The sequence below is a fragment of the Centropristis striata genome, chromosome 11 (assembly GCF_030273125.1).
Source record: "Centropristis striata isolate RG_2023a ecotype Rhode Island chromosome 11, C.striata_1.0, whole genome shotgun sequence".
Taxonomy (NCBI): Eukaryota; Metazoa; Chordata; class Actinopteri; order Perciformes; family Serranidae; genus Centropristis; species Centropristis striata.
Window position 1 is genome coordinate 21,676,574 of NC_081527.1, and position 26,555 is coordinate 21,703,128.

Here is a 26,555-nt window from a genome sequence, read left to right on the forward strand (position 1 = left end):
CCAGAAATCCTATATTTTCACTTTGGGACAAATAATGAAACAAAGTCTGGACTGTCTGTTAACGTGAGGAAGGATAAAACCCATCTGGATCTGCAGATCTCCTCTGCTGTTTTATAAAACAGACTGAAGGACAGTGTTTTACTCAACAGAGACTCATCATCATGACGTGTTGTGAGGTGTTTTCATGGAAAAATCTGACATATTGAAAGAGCACCAATGAAACCCTGAAGGTAAATCATATTATGAGGAAAACATTTTAATAACTGCTGAAATATGAAACCATTTTATTACTACAAGGATTGGAATCAGGTATTTTCATGAAGTGGTTGGTATCTCAATCTCAGGTTTTGATCTTTTTTATTTTTATAAAATAAGTTTCTCTGTTGTTCTATCAGGCTGTGGCTTCTTGTGGTGTCCCACAGGGTTCAATCATAGGTCCTCTAATTTTCTATCTACATGTTGTCCGTGGATCAATGGATCTATAAAGTCAATAAAAAAAATTCTCGTTTTGCTGACAGTATGTAAATACACATTTTATTAAACCCAATTCTTATTGCAGCTGGTTTATTACTGGTGTTCCAGACCTTTCTGCAGCTGAGTGACCAATGATCATCTCCAGCTGGTACAAAATGCTGCTATCAGTCTGTTAACCAGGAGGAAGTGGAACTGAGAGAAGAGAAAATACAGATCTAAGAGGAGACTGAGAGATTCAGGGAGGAGCTAAACTGTGACTGAACTATACAAGAGAGAGGAACTTCTATATTCAACAGAGTTCAATACACAAACCATCAACATTACCTTTATTCAACATGCTGTCACTGCAGCACTGTGTGTTTTCTCTACTGGTTCTATCCATTCTAACAGGTATGTTGCATTCAGGATTTTTAAAAATCTGTTTGCTTTTAATGTTTAATGAATGTGATTCATTTCATGAGAGTTTTATAACATAATAAACTGTAAAACTGTTTTCTTTTCTTTCAGGTGTCAGCTGTGAAGAACTCACTCCAGTGAAGACAGAAGAGTTCAGTTTAGAAGGCAGCACTGTTACTCTGTCCTACAGATACTCCAAACTGGCAACAAATAATTATTTCTTCTGGTATCGACAATATCCAGGAAAACAACCAGAGTTCATCACCTCACACTCTTCTTCAGGAGCTGTTTTAAATCAGCCAATCCCTGGACTGACGATAAAAGTGGAGGACAAACAAATCAACATGAACATCTCCTCCGCTGCAGTGACAGACTCTGCTGTGTACTACTGTGCTGTGAGGCCCACAGTGACAAGAAACACCAAAACTCTGTACAAAAACACAAGCTGACACACTGACAAGCTGCTGGAAGCCTTTTCTCCACACTGTTGTAATGAAGGTTTTACCTCCACTAGAGGGCCACATTATCAAGTAGGCGGTGCACTACTTCTGCACTGTGTTCAACCATTCAGTCAATAATAAGTGCTGCTGTGAAGAGAACAATTCTCAGACTGAATGTTGAACATCAGCTAGTTTCTCCTGTTGATTTAAACCTTGTTGTAGAGATGGAACATTGGCTGTGGATTATTCTTGCTGCTCTTTTCTTTGGTAAGATACAAACAGCAACATGTTATTACTTTCTAAAGATTTATATAAACTGGAGTTCAGAGCAGAAATCTCTGAACAGTTAAGTTGTTTCTGTCCACAGAGTAACACTGAACAGTTGACTTTTTCCACTGTCTTCTCCTCTCAGATTCATGAACAATGTTCTTCTAATGGATTCATTTTCTACACTTTTTCCAGGACTAACAGCTGGAGACAAAATCTCTCCTCGACAAAATGAAGTCAGTAAAAGAGAAGGAGAGTCTGTCACACTCACATGTGATTATGAAACAACTTCTAGTGATCCTTATCTTCACTGGTACAGACATCATTCTGACCTTCAGGCACCTCAGTTTATACTCTGGAAAAGAGCTACAAGTAAAAGGGAATATATTCTTGACGAACAGCGATATGAATCTAAAACACCTGGCAAGTCAACTGAACTGACCATTAAAAAGCTAACCCTGGCAGACACAGGTCTCTACTACTGTGCTCTAGAGACACAGTGATACAAAGTGTAGAAGAGGCTGTACAAAAACCTGAGCACAGATATGAGACTCCTCTTCAAAGAAGAGGGAAGTGGTATTCAAACCACAGCTTCATATCAGACGGATTCTGATCATTCCTGTTTTATCAGAGTCACTGTGGTTACAGCTGCTAATGAAACACTGTGGGAGGATTCACATGAGCAGCAAATCCACATCAAGGACAAACTAACTGTATGATGGTTCAAACACAAGACACGATGACAACAAAGAAATGGACACTGGTCAACATGGTGGTCTGCATCCAAAATACATACTACAGCATTAATTAATAAAGTACAAAAAAAAACACAGAAGAATTACATTTTAACATCTGAAGTTTTACCAAGTTCTAGATTGACTCATTCATAAAAACAGAAGCTTCCACAATAACTCCACCATCTTTGTATTTGTCCTCTCAGGCTGCAGAGGACCAAATGATACTAAACTGCCAATTTACATTCAAGAAATATTCTGAAACTCGGCAGTTGGGCCAATGTAATCTATAATTGTTGCAATATTTTTTTCTACAATGGTCATTTTCTGAAAGCTTTCACCAGGAGATGACATTAAAGATATACAGCAGACTAAGCAAGGAAGAGAGGAGAGCATGTGTTAGCTTAAATTTAACCGTTTAAAGTTTCAACCGCGTTCACAGTCGTGTCAAAAGGATGAGTTGCAAGTAAAATAATGTGACATTACTTCCAATAACTTGCCATTATCAAAGGCAGTGGTACATGTTGTAGCTTCATAGCTTTGCCAACCATAAGTAGGCCTATCATAGCCCCTCCACGGTCACTTCTGCTTGAATTAGACATGTTGGAGGAGGCTTATTTAAGAAAGCGGCCAGAGTTAATGATTTACCCGCTGCATTTACGTTTACCGCGCTACTTTATTTTTTTCATTTCATGCTAAATATATACGACAAAAGTAAGTGACCTGCCTACACCAGCTGGGCCGTATAGCCGTATTCCTACAGCCATAATCCCTCCACATGTCCCTTAGCGTTATATTTTCAAACCGCGTCAGCAGTGTATTACCAATTAAATATGCGTGTTCACTGCAGAGGACGACGATGAAGCCGAACCAACAAGTGTGTGGTGTTATTTTTTAATAATTTTAATAATTAATTAGACCGCATACCTTGCCACAACAACAAAGCTACATTGCTAACTCTCCTTTTTATATTAATGTAAACATCCGACCTTACCGTGTTCATTTTTTACTTGTCATGCTCACTTCCGGTCTGAAGAGACAGAGAATTGAGATCAAATAATACACAGGCATACATGAGATCATCATAGCTGCTAAATATCAATTTACAAGCTCACATGTGGTCGTTTTTTGATGTTAACCATCAATCTGTTTGTTCTGATCCAATTGTGAATATAACACATTTAGGAATGACGATTATATAATATTTAATTTAGAATTGTCTCTTTCAATATTGTGTTTGAGGTAGAATTACCATGAAATAAATTAACTGTTTTTATTTGTTTATTTAATACTTCTCAAGTAAATACTTCCTTTGCCATCTACATAAACAAATATTCCATTATAATCATTTATTGGTGCCTGGAAAAATGTAAATAGATTTGACATTGTTGTTAGTGTGTGTTGTATGTGCTGGTCTTCCCTTTGAAGGTGGTGACATGCTGGTTCCTGTAGAGTACGAGGGGGTGAGCAAATGGGTCAGGGTACCAACGGCTGAGGATGTCTACAATTACCCTGAATTTCTGTAAGGAGGTATTTTCAGTGTCACATTAACAATAATTTCAAGGTTTCTGCTATTAATACAATTTTACGTTGATTTAATATAATGTTATGACCCTTAATGAAGTCATCATTTCTGTTTTAGTGCTGGCCAAATTTAGTTTCCCAGGTGTTTACTTCCTTGGTCCTGAAGGATTCTGCTTTAGTGGAAGTGGATGCTGTCATATTTGATGAACTTTTAAAATCATCCCAGGTGTCTTTTAAGGCGTTCATTGACAAGTGCAATGGTCTTTTCTTGATATATGTATAACTGTAATTTTCATAAAGCTGTGTTTTTTTTGTAGACAGCTCTGTTTTGGACACATCTTCATAGGCCTCATTTATATTAGAGTGGTCACCATCACGTGCATCTGGTTCATCTTCAAATTGATCAAAACCTTGATCCTTGAGTCCACCAAAGCTTGAAAAAGGAAGCTGATTGAAGGACCTCCTGACAGCCAAATGGCAAGAGATGTAAGTTATCTTCAACGTAGTGTATCATATGTAATAAAAACCATCAGTGCTCATAGAAAGGGGAGACTTCAGAAAAAGAAGGAGAAAGACTTGTGACCAAATGATCCTGGTCAAGATTCTAAGGATGGTTTGGAAAACATATATGGCCTACAATATGTAGCAGTAAAACATTCAGAATACACCATTAGTAAATTAATCAACAATTTTCTTAAGGGTCTGATTTGTTTCAATTCAAACTTTAAATAGCTGATATTTTTGCCATTACAAACAAGATACAAGAAACAACTGGGTACCTGTAGGTTTTTTAATAATAATAATTATTATTAAATCAATGCTGTAAAAAAAGCCTGTAAGGCATATTCTTGGTGTGCGCTTTGATACATGCAGAGATAGAACAACTGGCACATATAGGCAAGTTCCCGCCAATGATAAATTCATGAATGTACCCATAATGGGCTCTCTTTCATCCATGTTTAGGAACAGTGAAGTCTCGTAAGCTTTCCAAAAAGCAAAAATACACCAGGAAGGTTTTTACACTGATCTAAATGATGGCTCGTACTTTAGGAAACACATTTTATTCTCACAACAAGATAATGCTCTTCAGATCCAGCATTTCTATGACGATTTTGAAACAGCTAATCCACTAGGCTCAAAAAAAGAGTCCACAAATTTGGTTGCATTCACTTTATTTTGAGAAATTTGCCTCCAAAGCTAAATTCTGTGTTAATGAACATTCATCTTGTAGCCCTATTTCACTCAGAAGACGTGAGAAAGTATGGGTTTGACCCAATCCTAAAGCCTCTTGTTGATGACCTCAAGATTTTAGAGACTGAAGGAATGCAAGTGCTGTCTTGGTCAGCAGTCTAGAAGGCAATGAGGCACTGGGTGAAACTTATGCGTGGTCAAATGTTTCCACAACTTCCTGGGTCAAAAGCTTTGGCACAGAGTATCAGGCTGGCATGTATGTATGTTCTGGTGTTGAAAATGAGATGCCTTTATTTAACCGGATTGTCAATGTAATTGTTCAAGATGAAAACTGTCATCTTTTGACTTGTAAAGTCTCAACAATGTATTTTGATGATCACTTAAATGCCTTTTGTATTGAGGAGAACACAGATGTCTTTACTTTGATTAGTGTAGATGACCTGGTGTACTATAGACCGTATGATAGACAGTATTCATATGGAAACACTGATGACCAGATGTACATTGTCCCATGCTGTAATTTTATATAAATCCATGCTGATCTGTCGTGTATTAAGATGATGAAAGTGGTGTACCTTTTTTTTAATACACTATTTGTGCAATTCATATGTCTTGTATTTCTTAATATTAATAGGTAGAGGTATGTAGTGAAGATATTTGAGTGGAAAGGGGCAGTGGTTGGCCACAATATTCTACACTTTCCAGAGTAAATTTTTATTACACTCATTGGTGTTAATATACTGGAGTTCAGTGTTGTCTGGTAGAGTTAATTTTCTAACACTTAACACCGGTGTTGAGTACTATCCACACTACTTGTGTTGGTTTTCAACTCCATGAGGTGTTAGAATAACTCTGGTTGAGTTTTAAATAATTGACGCTTTGAACAGTGTTAAATCAACACTCAAAAGAGTGGACACATATGAACACTTTCCCGGTGTTAAAATTAACAGTCTTAATTTAACATTGGCACATTTGCTGTGTACGAACTACATCACATTATGTTTCGTAGCAAATCATACGAATTTTTCCTGTAGACAGTCTGACTTTTTTCATGTACTGAAGCAAAGTGAATCTGCAGCAGCTGTAAGACAGAAAAAAAGGTCACCTGGATAGTCCTATGATGACCACATACAAGAGCTGTTATACCAGGAAAGGAGAGTGGCACAGAGTGTGTTTGGTGTAAAGTTATCAGTAGGAGGAGTAACAGGGCTGTGAGTGAGCTCTGTCACTGTGATCAGGTTCCTCCTTCTAATCCACCAATTTAGTGTTGATGAGGACTAAACAGAGTTCACAGCCTTCTTTATACTTGCTGGAGCTCAGAGTTCCTCAACACTGCAGAGATGACGCCTCTGTTCATCTCAGCGCTGCTGGCTGCTGTGAGCTTTGGTATGAACACAACTCTGTTTCTTTGAGATCAGTCCAACACTGACATGATTCTGTAGCAGCAAACTGATACTGTTTGTTACTGTTTTACAGAATGTAGAGCACAAACAGACAGCGTGCTGCAACCAGCAGGAGAAGAGCCTGCTGCTGAAGGACAGACAGTAACACTTGGCTGTCAGTACAACAGCTCTTCATCAAATCATTATCTCTTCTGGTACAAACAGGACGGAAACAACAGCCCCAAATCCATCCTGAGCCGCTTTAAGATCGGCTTGGGGAAAACAGAGGACGGGGACAGATTTTCATCTGTACTGAATTCAACCTCAAGATCGGTTCCTCTGAAGATCCAGAAGCTTCAACTGTCTGACTCTGCTGTGTACTACTGTGCTCTGAAGCCCACAGTGACAGGAAACTCACACTATGCTTCAGGAAATGTTGGAAATCAGCGGATCCCTAGACTGAAGATTAAAGTGGAGGATAAACAAATAAACATGAACATCTCCTCTGCTGCAGTGACAGACTCTGCTGTGTACTACTGTGCTCTGCAGCCCACAGTGACAGGAAACACCAAAACTCTGAACAAAAACCTTTGGAGCAAAGACAACACAATACTCCACAACATCCACTAGAGGGAGTCACATACTGGTTAACTGTTAAAATAGTTTGAAATGATACAGTGTAGATTATTTCTAGAGGAGGTAAAACAAGAGAAAATGAAGCTCTAAATATTAAACACAGAATTAAGGCAACTGTTTTTTTTTTTTTTTTTTACAACAACAACAACAACAACAACAACAACAACAACAACAGTTCTGATCATGATGAGGAGTTTTGGGATATTATATGTAAAATTCCTTGTCATAATGGAGTGGATCAGATATCCTATAACATCTGATAGAGCTTCAACTCTAAAATAACAATTACTGCTAAAATGTGACACCATAGGATATATGCAACCAATATAGTGTATTCATAAATTTTATGGTGATCATTTCATGCCTTGTAGTTTGTCAATATATTATATTTAAATACAACATTTACAAATTACAATTTCAAAAAGGGGTCTTTAATGTAGTTGATGAAGATATTGTTGTAATCTTTAGAAAATAAGTTTTTGTGGTGTACCACAGGGTTCAATCCTCGTTCCTCTCATTTTCTATTTACATGATGTTTTCAGATCAGTTGATGAATAAGAACATTGATTTTCATTGTTTTGTTGACAATATGAGATTTAGGTGCTAATAAAATAATTTATCTCTGGCAGCTGGTGTACATGTAGAGTGCTGGTGTTCCAGACCTTTCCATAGCTGGGTGGTTCAGAATGCTGCTACCAGTCTGTTAACCAGGAGGAAGTGTAGGGATTCAGGGAGGAGCTAAACTGTGATTGAACTATAGAAGAGAGAGGAACTTCTATATTCAACAGAGTTCAATACACAAAGCATCAACATTACCTTTATTCAACATGCTGTCACTGCAGCATTGTGTGTTTTCTCTACTGGTTCTATCCATTCTAACAGGTACGTTACATTCTCCAATTTTAAAAACTGTTTGACTTCATGTTTCATGAACATTATTAATATCTAGAGAATGCTGTAACATAATTCATAACAAAGTTATTTTTTCCTTTAGGTGTCAGCTGTCAAGAACTCACTCCAGTAAAGACAGACGAGTCCACTTTAGAAGGCAGCACTGTTACTCTGTCCTACAGATACTCTAAACTGACTGGGAGTAATTATTTCTTCTGGTATCGACAATATCCAGGAAAACCACCAGAGTTCATCATCTCACACTCTGCATCAGGAATTGTTGGAAATCAGCCAATCCCTGGACTGACGATTAAAGTGGAGGACAAACAAATCAACATGAACATCTCCTCTGCTGCAGTGACAGACTCTGCTGTGTACAACTGTGCTGTGAAGCCCACAGTAACAGGAAACACCAAAACTCTGTACAAAAACCTTTGGAGCAAAGACAACACAATACTCCACAACATCCACTAGAGGGAGTCACATACTGTTGTCTGCTTTCAAACAAAAAAAACTGAATGAACAGTAAAATTTCACTTACTGATGATGAGGTGTTGTGGGATATTATTTCAGTAAACAATAACTGTCAAACTCAATAATAATTGAGTTTAACAGCAAATCCTCTGACATCAAATAGAGCTCAAAATCAACTCTGTAGTTTGATTATTTTTCTGAAGCACTGACAAACATTCATAACTGCCAACATCTAAAACAAGTTTAACATGAACAATGTATTTAAAGTTTATATTTGATGCCAAAAAATATTGCAATCTTTTAAAAGTTTGCCATTATATTTTTTTTTTTTAAAAACACTTCTGGACTATACATAAACGGGTTGGCAGCACTCTGGTTGACTTTGTTCTTCTCTTTATAAAAAAAGTTACTCTGTTGTTCTGTCTGGCTATGATTTCTTGTGGTGTACCACAGGGTTCAATTATAGGTTCTCTTTGTTTATATTTGTTTTTTTGCTTTTGTATGAATTTATTTCTGAAAACAACATTTATGTTATTTGTGTTGTTGGCACAATGTGATCATATATTCCATTAACCATTGTACAAGTTGACTGAGTTTCCCAGTTTTCAATTCAATACAATGAATATATCTTTCTTATATTTTATCACTTAACCTAAAATAGACTTACATTTTAAAGTGTGGACAAAATTAATAACAGTGCATTACACTTTAATTTGATCAATTACCCAGAAGCACACATTTTCTGGACAAACAAATAATTTCAGTGACCTAAATACTGACGGTTTAAAATCACCAAAAGGTGATTATCTGGCCCCGCCAACTGACATTTACCAGAATAACTGACATGAATAATCCTCATTTTGCAGCTCTGGGTTCCATGAACAGCATAAATCCACAACGTACTGAAGAACATGTTGCAGAGGGCAGAAACATCAACCTGACCTGTAAATATGATGGTACTATCAGCAATATCCAGTGGTACCGACAATACCAGAGATCTAGACCAGAGTTCCTGCTCTACATCACAGAGGGAGGATCGATTCATCCAACTGTTTTTGAAGAAAGTCACAGAGAAAGGGCTGGAGAGTTGGTTGTTGGTGGAGCCCAGCAGTCCTTTGCTGGGTGTGGTTGCACACTGGTCACTGCTGGTTTCCAGGTTGAGTTGCTTGGTACAAACCACTCTTTAAGGCAGATGATATACCTTTTACCGTGGCCTTGGGCTGAGTGCTGTTGGTTTGTGTTCATTAATGAAAATTAAATTGTATTAATTTATTTTCTTAAGTCTTGATGCACAGCTTTGGTTTGGCTATGTCCACATAGGACTCAAGTAGGAAAATCAGAGAGCAGTTGGGGGAGGGTGGGCTACGTGCCTTCAGAACCTCTTATCTCTGGAGAAAGGTCTCAGCAGGAGGCCCCAAGCCTGTCCTCTAACCGATGATGTTATCAGACATCTCTAGGGGTCCTAAATGGTTAATGGAAAATGGACTACACTTATATAGCGGTTTGATCCAAAGTCCTTTACACTACAGATTGCGCTCATTCATCCATTCACACACACATTCATACTGGTGGCCGAGGCTATCCTAAACAGTGCCACCTGCTACTATCAGGAGTTCATTCATACACAGATGAACGCAGCATTAGGAGCCATTTGGGGTTCAGTATCTTGCCCAAGGATACTTCGACATGTAGGCTGCCACGGTCAGGGATCGAACCTCCGACCTACCAATCAGTGGGTTTCTGCTCTGTGAACTGAGCCACAATCACCTAAAATCATAAAACTTAACTTGATTTCAAGGAGATGGAGTTTGGAGGTTTGTGCCCTCAGTTGGAGAAAAAAGGGATCCACAATGTTGTTTCCTTTACATTCAAACCAGTCCAGTTTGTACAAATAAGCAAAGTCCATCGCACACCAGTGGACCAAACAGTATAGTCAGCACAAAATAAAAACAATTATATTAATTCATCAATATAATTTTTCAGATATTAAAGTTGAGGACGTGTAACTGAGAGACGAGAAAATACAGATCTACGAGGAGCCGAAGAGACTCAGGGAGGAGCTAAACTGTGAAGAAAACTTCTGTATTCAACAGAGTTCAATACACAAACCATCAACATTACCTTTATTCAACATGCTGTCACTGCAGCACTGTGTGTTTTCTCTACTGGTTCTATCCATTCTAACAGGTATGTTACATTCTACATTTTTAAAAACTGTTTGACTTCATGTTTTATGAACGTTATTAATATCTAGAGAATGCTGTAACATAATTTATAACAAAGTTATTCTTCCTTTAGGTGTCAGCTGTGAAGAACTCACTCCAGTAAAGACAGACGAGTCCAGTTTAGAAGGCAGCACTGTTACTCTGTCCTACAGATACTCCAAAATGTCACCTGGTGATTATTTCTTCTGGTATCGACAATATCCAGGAAAACCACCAGAGTTCATCATCTCACACTATGCTTCAGGAAATGTTGGAAATCAGCGGATCCCTAGACTGAAGATTAAAGTGGAGGATAAACAAATAAACATGAACATCTCCTCTGCTGCAGTGACAGACTCTGCTGTGTACTACTGTGCTCTGCAGCCCACAGTGACAGGAAACACCAAAACTCTGTACAAAAACCTTTGGAGCAAAGACAACACAATACTCCACAACATCCACTAGAGGGAGTCACACACTGTTGTGCTGTTTCATACAACACAACAGATCAATACCTCATCATAAGACAATAACAGGGCATCCTTTGACTTCTAATACACTTCATGTTCATTTCTGTAGGTTTTGTTTTGAAGGAATCTCTTATTAAACTCAATGGATATAAAACAATTAAATAGCAGTATTGTCTTATGCAGTAGTGTTTCTTTGTATTTACTGTTTAATTTCAATAAAGGTTATGCATTACCTGGCTTGCATCACAGACGAAGGTTTTATTTTGTTCAAATTTCTGTTGTTCTGTCAGGCTGTGATTTCTTGTGGTGTTCCACAGGCTTCAATCATAGGTCCTCTCAATTTCTTTTTACATTTTAATCTGGATTAATTAATACCTGAAAACAGCAGAAAAGTATGTGATTGTAGATTTCATTAACCCAGCAATTATGGCAGTGTTATTTATATGTAAAGTACTGGTTTTAAGGACCTTTCCACAGTCACAAATAAATCTAGCTGGTACCGATCTGTTAACCAGGAGGAAGTGACAGAAGAGAAAATACTGAAGAAAGATTCAGGGAGGAGCTAAACTGTTGTTGAACACAGAAGAAAGACACAATTCTGTATTCAACAGAGTTCAATACACAAACCATCAGCATTACCTTTATTCAACATGCTGTCACTGCAGCACTGTGTGTTTTCTCTACTGGTTCTATCCATTCTAACAGGTATGTTAAATTACACAGAAAGGAATTATTAAATGCAAATTTTTCTTGTTTCTGAGTCTTTTCAGACTATTACAAAATGGTATAACAGATTCATCTCTTCCTTTAGGTGTCAGCTGTCAAGAACTCACTCCAGTAAAGACAGAAGAGTCCAGTTTAGAAGGCAGCACTGTTACTCTGTCCTACAGTTACTCCAAACAAGCTGATGGCACTGATTAGTTCTTCTGGTATCGACAATAACCAGGAAACCCACCAGAGTTCCTCATCCATCACTTGGGGACAAAGAATGAAACAAAGTCTGGACTGTCTGTTAGCGTGAGGAAGGATAAAACCCATCTGGATCTGCAGATCTCCTCTGCTGCAGTGACAGACTCTGCTGTGTACTACTGTGCTGTGAGGCCCACAGTGACAGGAAACACCAAAACTCTGAACAAAAACACAAGCTGACAGACTGACAAGCTGCTGGAAGCCTTTTCTCCACACTGTTGTACTGAAGGTTTTACCTCCACTAGAGGGCCACATTATCAAGTAGGCGGTGCACTACTTCTGCACTGTGTTCAACCATTCAGTCAATAATAAGTGCTGCTGTGAAGAGAACAATTCTCAGACTGAATGTTGAACATCAGGTAGTTTCTCCTGTTGATTTAAACCTTGTTGTAGAGATGGAACATTGGCTGTGGATTATTCTTGCTACTCTTTTCTTTGGTAAGATACAAACAGCAACATCTTTAGTTTTTCAGCACTTTTAACAATTATCTTAGTTCTGAGTGCTTTTAATGTCTTTCACAGAAAAATGAAACGGATAATTTATGATTGCATCTTATAACTTCTAAAAACTTTTATATGGTTTAATCTGACATCAGACAGAAGTCAGCGAATATTCAGATTATTCTACATGTCTGTTTCTGACTCTCTGGCTAGTAACTCTCTAAAACTACTGATTGTTCTACTTCATTGATTCATCTCTTCCTCTGCATGTTCTCTTCTTCCCCAGAGTGTAAAGGAGAAGACAAGGGCCGCGTTTCCCAGATTCGCTCGTTCTTAAGGACTTAAGAAGGCTCTTAAGAAGGATTCGGCTAAGAAGGAGCGCTAAGATAGGGGTGTTTCCCAGATGCGTTCTTAACTGCCTTCTTAAGATCCCGCCAAAGAAGCTTCTTAAGAAGCTCTTAGTGGGAGCTGTCCACCGCCGTGGTGCTGAAATATAAATCAATCGATGCCAGGCAAATCGATCACCCACCACTTTATCAGCGCTTAAGTCACCCTACACACCTGTGCAATAAGGCTACGTGTGTGTGTGTGTGTGTGTGTGTGTGATCACAGCTAACAGGTGTATCCGAGTAGTAATCAAGCCATTAACGCATATATACCCCACTGGTGGACCTCGTCCCGCGTGGTGGGCATCCTGATGTGTCTCCGGGCATGGCGCAGGAGGATCGGTGTCACGGCTGCCACACTCCGTGAAACCGGTGCCTTGCTGAGGCCGGTGCCGTCCCCCACCACCTCCAGGAAGCTCCCCACTGCGTAAAAACGCAGCGCGGCCAGGAGTTGCACCTCCGGGCTGAGGGCAAAATTGCAGCGGGTTGCCCTCTGGATGTGTGGTGACACGAGCGTGACGAGGCGGTGGATCTCCTCACGAGGAAGCCGGTACTTGGACTGGACAGCCCGGTCCGACAGCACGTCGAGTGGGGAGAAGTGCTGACGCACATAAGCGTTTATATAAACCGTCTGGCTTCGCGCACGGCGACGCTGTTGGTTCGCAGCGAGAATATGCTGTATTGCAGCCATGGTGTCTCACACGCGTGGACTTCGGCAACGCCTTTATATAGACTTGCAGGTGGAGACCCTCTTGATGAGGTTCCAGCTGAGTTCAATTACACCTGTCAGTTTCCCTCATATCTGTGAAATACCACAGGGTTGTTGATGTTTTTATAGCTACTGTAAACTCATATGCAGATGCCGAATGTGTGTGAAAACGTAAAGAGTGATAGTAATGATGATTTATTTTATTTATGTAGCTACAGGAACACATGGGCAATTCTTTATTTTTATATCGTTATTTTTCTTCTTATGCTATTATTTTTCTTGCGTCAGTGTTCTGCAGCTATGAGCGTACATTCATCATTACGCAGGGTTTTAGTATTCCTTTGTGTCCGATATAACTTTCCCTGATGCGGCTGCACTGAGCGTTTGGTCGCTAAGAAGGCCGTTAAGAGTGGGTCAGGGCGATCTTACACTTCCCTCTTAGTGAAAGATCTTCTTAAGCTAAGAACGACTCTGGGAAACACTTCCTTCTTTCACAGCGCTCTTAAGAGCGTCCCTAAGACGCTCTTAGCGTTTAAGAGCTTCTTAAGCGCTAAGAGCGAATCTGGGAAACGCGGCCAAGGTGATCCAGCCAACAAGAGATGTCATTGCTACTGAAGGAGAGACAGTTACACTTGACTGTACTTTTGATACAACTAACCCAAGTCCCACTTTGTTCTGGTACAGACAAGAAGTAAATGATTTCCCAAAGTTTGTACTGCAACGCTTTTCAAAAAAAAAGTAAATCCTGAAGAAGGACAGAAGGAGAGAATCGATGCTGTAGTCAACAAGACATCAGTTCCTCTGAAGATCCAGAAGCTTCAGCTGTCTGACTCTGCTGTGTACTACTGTGCTCTGAGGCCCACAGTGACAGGAAACACCAAAACTCTGGACAAAAACCTTTGGAGCAAAGACAACACAATACTCCACAACATCCACTAGAGGGAGTCACACACTGTTGTGCTGTTTCATACAACACAACAGAACAATCCCTCATCATAAGACAATAACCGGGCATCCTTTGACATCTAATACACTTCATATTCATTTCTGTAGGTTTATAGTTTTTTTGTAGCACTCTCTTATAAAACTGCATGAATATAGAACAGTTAAATAACAATATTTTAATCGTATTGCGTCAGTGTTTCTTTGTATTTACTGTTTAATTTCAATAAAGTTTCTGCATTAACTGGTAGGCATCACAGACTAAGGTTTGATTTTTTTTCAAATGTCTCTGAACCCTGTGGAACACCACAAGAAATCACACCCTGACAGAACAACAATCATAGGTCCTCTCAATTTCTATTTACATTTTTATTTGGATTAATTAATACCTGAAAACAACATATACTTTTAATCGTTTTAATGCAGAAAGTATGTGATTGTAGATTTCATTAACCCAGCAGTAACGGCAGTGTTATTTATATGTAAAGTACTGGTTTTACAGACCTTTCCACAGTGAAAAATAAATCTAGCTGGTACCGGTCTGTTAACCAGAAGGAAGAGACAGAAGAGACAATACTGAAGACAGAGACAGGGAGGAGCTAAACTATTGTTGAACACAGAAGAAAGACACAATTCAATACATTCAATACAGTTCAATAGCCTACATAAAAAATCAACATTGCCTTTATTCAACATGCTGTCACTGGCTCTTTGTGTGTTTTCTCTACTGGTTCTATCCATTCTAACAGGTATGTTAAATTACACAGAAAGGAATTATTAAATGCAAATGTTTCTTGTGTCTGAGTCTTTTCAGACTATTACAAAATGGTATAACAGATTCATCTCTTCCTTCAGGTGTCAGCTGTCAAGAACTCACTCCAGTAAAGACAGAAGAGTCCAGTTTAGAAGGCAGCACTGTTACTCTGTCCTACAGTTACTCCAAACAAGCTGATGGCACTGATTATTTCTTTTGGTATCGACAATATCCAGAAAACCCACCAGAGTTCCTCATCCATCACTTGCGGACAAAGAATGAAACAAAGTCTGGACTGTCTGTTAGCGTGAGGAAGGATAAAACCCATCTGGATCTGCAGATCTCCTCTGCTGCAGTGACAGACTCTGCTGTGTACTACTGTGCTGTGAGGCCCACAGTGACAGGAAACACCAAAACTCTGTACAAAAACACAAGCTGACAGACTGACAAGCTGCTGGAAGCCTTTTCTCCACACTGTTGTACTGAAGGTTTTACCTCCACTAGAGGGCCACATTATCAAGTAGGCGGTGCACTACTTCTGCACTGTGTTCAACCATTCAGTCAATAATAAGTGCTGCTGTGAAGAGAACAATTCTCAGACTGAATGTTGAACATCAGCTAGTTTCTCCTGTTGATTTAAACCTTGTTGTAGAGATGGAACATTGGCTGTGGATTATTCTTGCTACTCTTTTCTTTGGTAAGATACAAACAGCAACATCTTTAGTTTTTCAGCACTTTTAACAATTATCTTAGTTCTGAGTGCTTTTAATGTCTTTCACAGAAAAATGAAACGGATAATTTATGATTGCATCTTATAACTTCTAAAAACTTTTATATGGTTTAATCTGACATCAGACAGAAGTCAGCGAATATTCAGATTATTCTACATGTCTGTTTCTGACTCTCTGGCTAGTAACTCTCTAAAACTACTGATTGTTCTACTTCATTGATTCATCTCTTCCTCTGCATGTTCTCTTCTTCCCCAGAGTGTAAAGGAGAAGACAAGGGCCGCGTTTCCCAGATTCGCTCGTTCTTAAGGACTTAAGAAGGCTCTTAAGAAGGATTCGGCTAAGAAGGAGCGCTAAGATAGGGGTGTTTCCCAGATGCGTTCTTAACTGCCTTCTTAAGATCCCGCCAAAGAAGCTTCTTAAGAAGCTCTTAGTGGGAGCTGTCCACCGCCGTGGTGCTGAAATATAAATCAATCGATGCCAGGCAAATCGATCACCCACCACTTTATCAGCGCTTAAGTCACCCTACACACCTGTGCAATAAGGCTACGTGTGTGTGTGTGTGTGTGTGTGTGTGTGTGTGTGATCACAGCTAACAGGTGTATCCGAGTAGTAATCAAGCCATTAACGCATATATACCCCACTGGTGGACCTCGTCCCGCGTGGTGGGCATCCTGATGTGTCTCCGGGCATGGCGCAGGAGGATCGGTGTCACGGCTGCCACACTCCGTGAAACCGGTGCCTTGCTGAGGCCGGTGCCGTCCCCCACCACCTCCAGGAAGCTCCCCACTGCGTAAAAACGCAGCGCGGCCAGGAGTTGCACCTCCGGGCTGAGGGCAAAATTGCAGCGGGTTGCCCTCTGGATGTGTGGTGACACGAGCGTGACGAGGCGGTGGATCTCCTCACGAGGAAGCCGGTACTTGGACTGGACAGCCCGGTCCGACAGCACGTCGAGTGGGGAGAAGTGCTGACGCACATAAGCGTTTATATAAACCGTCTGGCTTCGCGCACGGCGACGCTGTTGGTTCGCAGCGAGAATATGCTGTATTGCAGCCATGGTGTCTCACACGCGTGGACTTCGGCAACGCCTTTATATAGACTTGCAGGTGGAGACCCTCTTGATGAGGTTCCAGCTGAGTTCAATTACACCTGTCAGTTTCCCTCATATCTGTGAAATACCACAGGGTTGTTGATGTTTTTATAGCTACTGTAAACTCATATGCAGATGCCGAATGTGTGTGAAAACGTAAAGAGTGATAGTAATGATGATTTATTTTATTTATGTAGCTACAGGAACACATGGGCAATTCTTTATTTTTATATCGTTATTTTTCTTCTTATGCTATTATTTTTCTTGCGTCAGTGTTCTGCAGCTATGAGCGTACATTCATCATTACGCAGGGTTTTAGTATTCCTTTGTGTCCGATATAACTTTCCCTGATGCGGCTGCACTGAGCGTTTGGTCGCTAAGAAGGCCGTTAAGAGTGGGTCAGGGCGATCTTACACTTCCCTCTTAGTGAAAGATCTTCTTAAGCTAAGAACGACTCTGGGAAACACTTCCTTCTTTCACAGCGCTCTTAAGAGCGTCCCTAAGACGCTCTTAGCGTTTAAGAGCTTCTTAAGCGCTAAGAGCGAATCTGGGAAACGCGGCCAAGGTGATCCAGCCAACAAGAGATGTCATTGCTACTGAAGGAGAGACAGTTACACTTGACTGTACTTTTGATACAACTAACCCAAGTCCCACTTTGTTCTGGTACAGACAAGAAGTAAATGATTTCCCAAAGTTTGTACTGCAACGCTTTTCAAAAAAAAAGTAAATCCTGAAGAAGGACAGAAGGAGAGAATCGATGCTGTAGTCAACAAGACATCAGTTCCTCTGAAGATCCAGAAGCTTCAGCTGTCTGACTCTGCTGTGTACTACTGTGCTCTGAGGCCCACAGTGACAGGAAACACCAAAACTCTGGACAAAAACCTTTGGAGCAAAGACAACACAATACTCCACAACATCCACTAGAGGGAGTCACACACTGTTGTGCTGTTTCATACAACACAACAGAACAATCCCTCATCATAAGACAATAACCGGGCATCCTTTGACATCTAATACACTTCATATTCATTTCTGTAGGTTTATAGTTTTTTTGTAGCACTCTCTTATAAAACTGCATGAATATAGAACAGTTAAATAACAATATTTTAATCGTATTGCGTCAGTGTTTCTTTGTATTTACTGTTTAATTTCAATAAAGTTTCTGCATTAACTGGTAGGCATCACAGACTAAGGTTTGATTTTTTTTCAAATGTCTCTGAACCCTGTGGAACACCACAAGAAATCACACCCTGACAGAACAACAATCATAGGTCCTCTCAATTTCTATTTACATTTTTATTTGGATTAATTAATACCTGAAAACAACATATACTTTTAATCGTTTTAATGCAGAAAGTATGTGATTGTAGATTTCATTAACCCAGCAGTAACGGCAGTGTTATTTATATGTAAAGTACTGGTTTTACAGACCTTTCCACAGTGAAAAATAAATCTAGCTGGTACCGGTCTGTTAACCAGAAGGAAGAGACAGAAGAGACAATACTGAAGACAGAGACAGGGAGGAGCTAAACTATTGTTGAACACAGAAGAAAGACACAATTCAATACATTCAATACAGTTCAATAGCCTACATAAAAAATCAACATTGCCTTTATTCAACATGCTGTCACTGGCTCTTTGTGTGTTTTCTCTACTGGTTCTATCCATTCTAACAGGTATGTTAAATTACACAGAAAGGAATTATTAAATGCAAATGTTTCTTGTGTCTGAGTCTTTTCAGACTATTACAAAATGGTATAACAGATTCATCTCTTCCTTCAGGTGTCAGCTGTCAAGAACTCACTCCAGTAAAGACAGAAGAGTCCAGTTTAGAAGGCAGCACTGTTACTCTGTCCTACAGTTACTCCAAACAAGCTGATGGCACTGATTATTTCTTTTGGTATCGACAATATCCAGAAAACCCACCAGAGTTCCTCATCCATCACTTGCGGACAAAGAATGAAACAAAGTCTGGACTGTCTGTTAGCGTGAGGAAGGATAAAACCCATCTGGATCTGCAGATCTCCTCTGCTGCAGTGACAGACTCTGCTGTGTACTACTGTGCTGTGAAGCCCACAGTGACAGGAAACACCAAAACTCTGTACAAAAACACAAGCTGACACACTGACAAGCTGCTGGAAGCCTTTTCTCCACACTGTTGTACTGAAGGTTTTACCTCCACTAGAGGGCCACATTATCAAGTAGGCGGTGCACTACTTCTGCACGGTGTTCAACCATTCAGTCAATAATAAGTGCTGCTGTGAAGAGAACAATTCTCAGACTGAATGTTGAACATCAGCTAGTTTCTCCTGTTGATTTAAACCTTGTTGTAGAGATGGAACATTGGCTGTGGATTATTCTTGCTGCTCTTTTCTTTGGTAAGATACAAACAGCAACATGTTATTACTTTCTAAAGATTTATATAAACTGGAGTTCAGAGCAGAAATCTCTGAACAGTTAAGTTGTTTCTGTCCACAGAGTAACACTGTACAGTTGACTTTTTCCACTGTCTTCTCCTCTCAGACTCATGAACAATGTTCTTCTAATGGATTCATTTTCTACACTTTTTCCAGGACTAATAGCTGGAGACAAAATCTCTCCTCGACAAAATGAAGTCAGTAAAAGAGAAGGAGAGTCTGTCACACTCACATGTGATTATGAAGCATCAGGTGATCCTTATCTTCACTGGTACAGACATCATTCTGACCTTCAGGCACCTCAGTTTATACTCTGGAAAAGAGCTACAAGTAAAAGTAAATATATTCTTGAAAAAGAGCGATATAAATCTCAAACATCTGGCAAGTCAACTGAACTGACCATTAAAAAGCTAACCCTGGCAGACACAGGTCTCTACTACTGTGCTCTAGAGACACAGTGATACAAAGTGTAGAAGAGGCTGTACAAAAACCTGAGCACAGATATGAGACTCCTCTTCAAAGAAGAGGGAAGTGGTATTCAAACCACAGCTTCATATCAGACGGATTCTGATTATTCTTGTTTTATCAGAGTCACTGTGGTTACAGCTGCTAATGAAACACTGTGGGAGGATTCACATGAGCAGCAAATCCACATCAAGGACAAACCAACTGTATGATGGTTCAAACACAAGACACGATGACAACAAAGAAATGGACACTGTTCAACATGGTGGTCTGCATCCAAAATGCATACTACAGCATTAATTAATAAAGTAAAACAAACAAACAGAAAAATTACATTTTAACATCTGAAGTTTTACCAAGTTATAGATTGACTCATTCATAAAAACAAACTTCCACAATAACTCCATCTGTAACAGGTTGTGTATGGACCCAATTGCAGCACACAGGATACCAGGAACACTTGGTTATTGCTTTTAATGTAAACCTTGGCAGGTACAGACCAATGCAAGCAATATGCACTTTGAACAGCTTGAATGTGACAACAAAGTCTCTTAAAGTCTCTGGCAGCGAAGCTGGTTCGACTGGCAGGGAAACTCCAAGTCAGGGACAGAAGGCTGGTGAGTTTACCGGGGATCAGGCAAGACGGGTAAATCAGAGGCAGGCAGGGTCAGCAACAGGAAATCAGTCCGAGGGAAATCGCTGGGAAGTCTGTCTTTGAAGAGCTGAGAACAATCTGGTAGTGAGTGTGTGTGAGGCAGGAGTCTTTATAGTGGCTTGATTAGAGAGTCAGTCAGTGACAGGAAACACAAAAACTCTGTACAAAAACGTTTGGAGCAAAGACAACACAATACTCCACAACATCCACTAGAGGGAGTCACGTAGCATTAATGCTCAACAGCATGTTATAATAAAGTTTCCAGTCAAAACAGCAACAATTCAGACAAAATGACAGACAAATGACAGAATAAACTGTATCATATGTGTGTGTATCTCTGATGATACTGAGGTGTTAATTAATGAGACAGCAGAAAGGCTTCATCATTGGGTCCTTTATCTTTTTGCTGTATGATCCTTAAAGCTGAAAATGTTAGCCTGTAAACCAACCAAATAAGCCGAGCTCATGATTTATTTGCTCTGGTAGATGAGTCTGGTGACTCTCCCATCCAGACGGATTTCTACCTGAAGTGGTCCCCGCCGAGCCAATCACAACTGTTTATCTCATATAAGATGGGTTTGATGACGATGGATGTCCAGCACAACTCAGAAGCTCAGATCAAACTCTCAAACTGAACCACTGATCAGATATGCATTGTCCACTTCTTGATTCAAATATTTCAAGAAACACATTTTTCACTGCTCTGATTGGTTGTAGGTCTGCTTGTTGAGAACACCCCTTAGAAATCAATAACTGGACTGAGAGGTTTCAGACTGAGATGAAAATGGTTCACACAGCATGGAAGTTCTGACCAGAGTATAATAATATAAATCTGGATGATTAAGACAATGCTCAGTCATTGCTTTAAATGACAATTTATCTGTATGTTGACTGTGGTTTTTCAGGAAAATACATTTTTTAATATGATTTAATAACTTACCGCTGGTACAATGATGGAAGAAATATGTCTGTTGAACTAAGAGACATTGTGTCTGTGACTGCAGTTTGAACAGAAACTAGACATGAGTTAAAGTCAGCATTCAGAGACTCGGGTGAATTCACAAAGAATGGATTGCGGCCGCTGATGAAAGAACAAAGAGATTCCAAACAATGCAAACTTTTCATTAAAAGGTGACAGAATTGACAGAATGACACTTAATGACAACATTGATAAACATTCATAAAGACTCATTCATGTTAATGACAGTGTCATGTCAGTCTGATGCATAACCCTTAAAAATAAAGTGTTACCAATTATTCTTCTGGAGCACCAGGCCCGGCCCTAACCAATCCAGCGCCCTAGGCAAGATTTTAGGTGGCGCCCCCCTTGCATCGACAGTGTAGTGTATATACTCACAAGAAATGAAATAGCTTTGTTTTTGACCTTTTTTTTACTTAAAGAAAGAAAATTCACAATCAGAATCATTAACAAGATAAAGAATTATAAATAAACAAATGAATACAAAAATAATAAATGAATATATGAAATGCAAACATTTTTACAGTTTTATAAATAGCCTACATAAAGTATAAAATCGAACTAAACACAAAATAAAACATGTCAATAAGTTACATAAAACAAATTAAAAATACAATATAAATAAGGCACTGCACAAAACAAGATATTAAATAAACCAGTAATGACTTTAACAACTATATTACAAAAAAGGGGATCCTACAGAGTTCTCTAGTTGTGCTTTTTAATACTGCATTAACTAGAATGACTTACAAATTACTGTACAAAAAGCCTTACTCTCCTAGTTTTTCTTGCAGCAAAGTCATCAACAACATCATCATATGACAGCTGATTTGAGACCACATGATTGATGCTTATAATGGAAAGTCCACTGAGACGTTCTTGCATCATAGTAGATCTCAGGTAAGTTTTAATGAGTTTGAGCTTAGAGAAGCTTCTTTCAGCAGCAGCCACTGTGACAGGAAGAGTGGCAGAGATTCTTAGAGCAATCCACATGTTGGGGTAAATTTCTGCCAGCTTCTTCTCATGCAGGAAGGTCAAGAGTTCCATGTGTGTCATGTTCTTTGATGGCAATGGTGGGAAATTCTGCATTTCCATTGCAAGTTCTGTGCCATTAATGTCCGGCTGGCTGTCATGGGTCAGAGTAGTACTCAGGGTTTTGCACTGCTGTAGCAGCTCTTCTTTTTGTAAGTTGTGGAAATTGAGGAGTACACCAAACTTGTCATTTACCTCTCCAAGGTTCTGAAATCTTTCATCAAGAGAAGAGGTGGCTGTATCCACTACCACATAAAAAAATGTGGTTTCCATTTTTTTAAGTGCATCTTGTATGGGCTCATCTGGAGACTCATAACCAAAGTGCCTTTTGGTGGCTCTCAGTCGCTTTTGTTTGAGTTCAGCCTCCACATTCATTTCTTCACACATCTCCTTTGCCGTTGTCTGCGCATCAGAAAATCCAGTGTTTCTGTAGCTGGTGAGGGAATCTTTGGTCTTCTTCAGCAAGTCGACAGCCACATCTAGCTGCATGGAGGGCGACTGCATGAGTTTGCTCACATGCTGGATCTTGCTAAGAATGTCATACCAGATGGCTGTACAAATGCAAAAACGATACGATCCAATCTCCTCAGCCAAAGACTGGGCTTCAACCCTCACCACAGGGTCTTTTGTTGTTTCCCTCACCTCCAGAAGAGCCTCTCTGACTTGCCCAGCCTGATACCTGACTGCCTCAATGCTTTTTATCCTGCTTTCCCATCTGGTCTCAGCCCATGATTTCAAAGTGGTTTTAACGTGTTTCAGGAGGACACTCCACCTATGGTTGGAGGCTGAGAAGAGCTTGAAAAGCTTTGTTAAATGCCCAAAGTAGCCAAGGGCATCTGGTGAGCTTTTTGCAGCATCAGCTACTACCAGATTTAAAGTGTGGGCACCACATGGAACAAAGAAAGCTCTTGAGTTTAGCTGAAGCAACCATGCCTGAACACCTTTATTTTTTCCCTTCATGTTGGCCCCATTGTCATAGGACTGTCCTCTGCAGTCTTCAAAAGGAATGTTAAGCTCCTCTAATCGTTTTAGGATGAGAGTTGACAAATGATCTCCTGTTGACTCCTCTGCAACAAGAAAGCCCAGGAAATGCTCTTTAACTTGTGGTGTGTCTTCTTGTGACACTAACCTGACTATGACAGACAGCTGTTCCTTATGACTCAGATCAGGGGTGCAATCTAAAATGATGGAGAAATACTTTGATGTTTTGATCTCTTCCACAATGCTTTTTATTATTCTTGAACTGATGGAGTCAATCAGTTCATTTTGGATTGTTTTTCCCAGATAATGTACGTGACTGCCAGCTCCACTTTTGACCCTACTGACATGCTGCTTCATCACTGGATCAAATTTAGCCATGAGCTCCACCTCTTTTAGAAAATTGCCATTGTCTGGTTTATTTAGTGTGTCTGTAGACCCCCTGAAAGCCATGTTTCTTTCAGCTAAGGACTGAATTATTGCCACCAAACGATGTAGAACTTCACGCCACCTTTGTCTCTCAGCCTCAGCAAGTGCCATCTCTTGTTTATCTATAGTGAGTCCTTTAGCAAAACGGACCTCCAAGTCCTTCCATGTTGCCATGTGAGCATTATGCGCCTGGCTATCCTCATGGACCTTCAGCAAGTGACTTGCATTTTTCCAGTCCTTTAGACCTTCCCTAATCAGTTTATACTCTCTCTTGGAGAACATTTTGCAGCAGAAGCAAGCTATCCTCTTTTTTCGAGTACATAAGCCAGGTTCTTCTCACCTTTTCCCCATTGATTAAGAGTCTGTTAAAATAATCATGCTGACACCTTCTTCCATCTTTCTGTTTTGGGAATGTGAAGCCACTTTCAATTACAAATGGACCTCTGTGAACTAACTCTGTTCGTACCTTTTCAGTTAAAGCAGAAGGCCAGTCAGCAGGGTCTATTGGTGCAGCAGGAGGACCGCTTGATGCTGCTGCATCACTGCTTGGTTCTGCTGATGAGGTGGAGGCAATGGGAGGACTGCTTGATGCTGCTGCATCACTGCTTTGTTCTGCTGATGAGGTGGAGGCAACAGCAGTAGATTTGGTAGATGGCCCAGAGGTTGGATTTAGAAATTTCAACAGCGCATCTGAAGAGAGGAGTATGTGACACCATTGAGTATTACAGTCTAATAATAAAAACATGTAATTCCAGGAATAAAATGAAATAATATGAAATGATATAATATAAATGAAAAACCAAAGAGATATGTATGATGTTAACCATTACAGTGAAATACTGAAGATCATGTTATGTTATGAATATCTTTGACCGAATCACAGCAGTGTTGATATTCAAAACAGCATTCCCTCTCATGTGATATTGCTTAATTAACATTAATGATGTGCACTTTAACAACTAGGCTTACAACTATAATATATAAAGGGGTAAACGTTACCTTACCAGAAGGCAATAAAAATGTAAACAAATGTAAACACCTGCTTAAAAGATCTAATATTTACAAATGTCCCAGAGGAATGTCAGGTGGGAGTACTGTAATTACCTACATTATTTTCCATAACAACTTAGCCCCCCCCCCCCCCCCCCCCCTTCACAATATTAACTGACGTTAAAACAGTTAACACTAGCTATTTATTGATTAGCAATTAGCAAATCATGTAGCTTACATGATGATTACATGGGGGGGCGGCGCGGTGGTGATGTAATGTCATAACATTTCAAACAGATTATATTATTTCTATTAAATAGGCTTTGCTTTTCATTTATATTAATGTGGGATTCTTTTTTGTATTAAGAAATAATAGTACCAACTAGTTATAATATTTATTTTTTTTCCCCATTTGTGGCGCTGGCGTGGTGCCCCCTGATGGACGGCGCCCTTAGCATTTGCCTATACGGCCTATGCCACGGGCCGGCCCTGTGGAGCACTGACTCACAATGTTAAAGATGGTTTATATGGTGGTTACTGCAGCATCAACGTCATTTCCAGAGTTTAAGGTAGAGAAAGTTAAACTGAGAGAAGGGAAAATGAAGATCTAAGAGGAGACGGAGAGATTCAGGGAGGAGCTAAACTGTGACTGAACTATAGAAGAGAGAGGAACTTCTATATTCAACAGAGTTCAATACACAAACCATCAACATTATCTTTATTCAACATGCTGTCACTGCAGCACTGTGTGTTTTCTCTTCTAGTTCTATCCATTTTGAAAGGTACGTTGCATTCAGGATTTTAAAAAATCTGTTTGATTTCAATATTTATTGAATGTGATTCATTTCATGAGAGTTTTATAACATCATATAAAACTGTTTTCTCTTCCTTTAGGTGTCAGCTGTGAAGAACTCACTCCAGTGAAGACAGAAGAGTTCAGTTTAGAAGGCAGCACTGTTACTCTGTCCTACAGATACTCAAAAATGTCACCAGGGGCCGGTATTTCAAAATTTGTAATCCGGATCAGGATAATCCGGATAACGAAATCCTCCTTTTCTCAGTCATGGATCAAGGTGATCCTGCTGACTTTATCTGAGTATTTCAAAACATTGGCAGAGTGGATCACCGTGACGTCCATGTGGGCGGATCTGGATTTCCAAATCTTGTCGTGTCTCCGACTCTGGGATCGAAACATGGCGGACTACCTGACGAAAGGAGCAGTGAGCACCACTTTCACGTCAAAAGTGTAAGTTAACAGTTATCTAATGTGTAGCGGTTTTAAGACCATACGAACGCCAACCAACATATCATGCTAGCCAACTTCTTGAATTGTCACCTAATTAAAACCAGGCCGCAGCGATCTCTAATTGAGACGCGGCCGTGCTAACGGTAGCTAACTCCGCTTCATTGACTTGTGTGTTAAGTAGCTAGCGGGCTAGCGAGGTAGCTGCTTTGTTGATTAATTTTAGTCTATGGTTTAACTTATAAAGGAACTAATCGGACGTACA

At 39.8% G+C, this 26,555-nt stretch overlaps 1 pseudogene and 2 gene segments (V, D, J or C); all 3 read left to right on the forward strand.

Annotated features, from left to right (window-relative positions):
- The first annotated feature begins 809 nt into the window (after positions 1 to 809).
- On the forward strand, positions 810 to 1,319 carry LOC131980281 (T cell receptor alpha variable 4-like). The segment is given in 2 exon segments: positions 810 to 864; positions 982 to 1,319. Coding segments are annotated over 2 exon segments (393 nt in total).
- Positions 1,320 to 6,237: 4,918 nt separating this feature from the next.
- Positions 6,238 to 8,068, forward strand: LOC131980282 (T cell receptor alpha variable 38-2/delta variable 8-like). The segment is given in 3 exon segments: positions 6,238 to 6,412; positions 6,503 to 6,810; positions 8,039 to 8,068. Coding segments are annotated over 3 exon segments (384 nt in total).
- Positions 8,069 to 12,447: 4,379 nt separating this feature from the next.
- On the forward strand, positions 12,448 to 25,954 carry LOC131980283 (uncharacterized; annotated as a pseudogene).
- Positions 25,955 to 26,555: the final 601 nt, after the last annotated feature.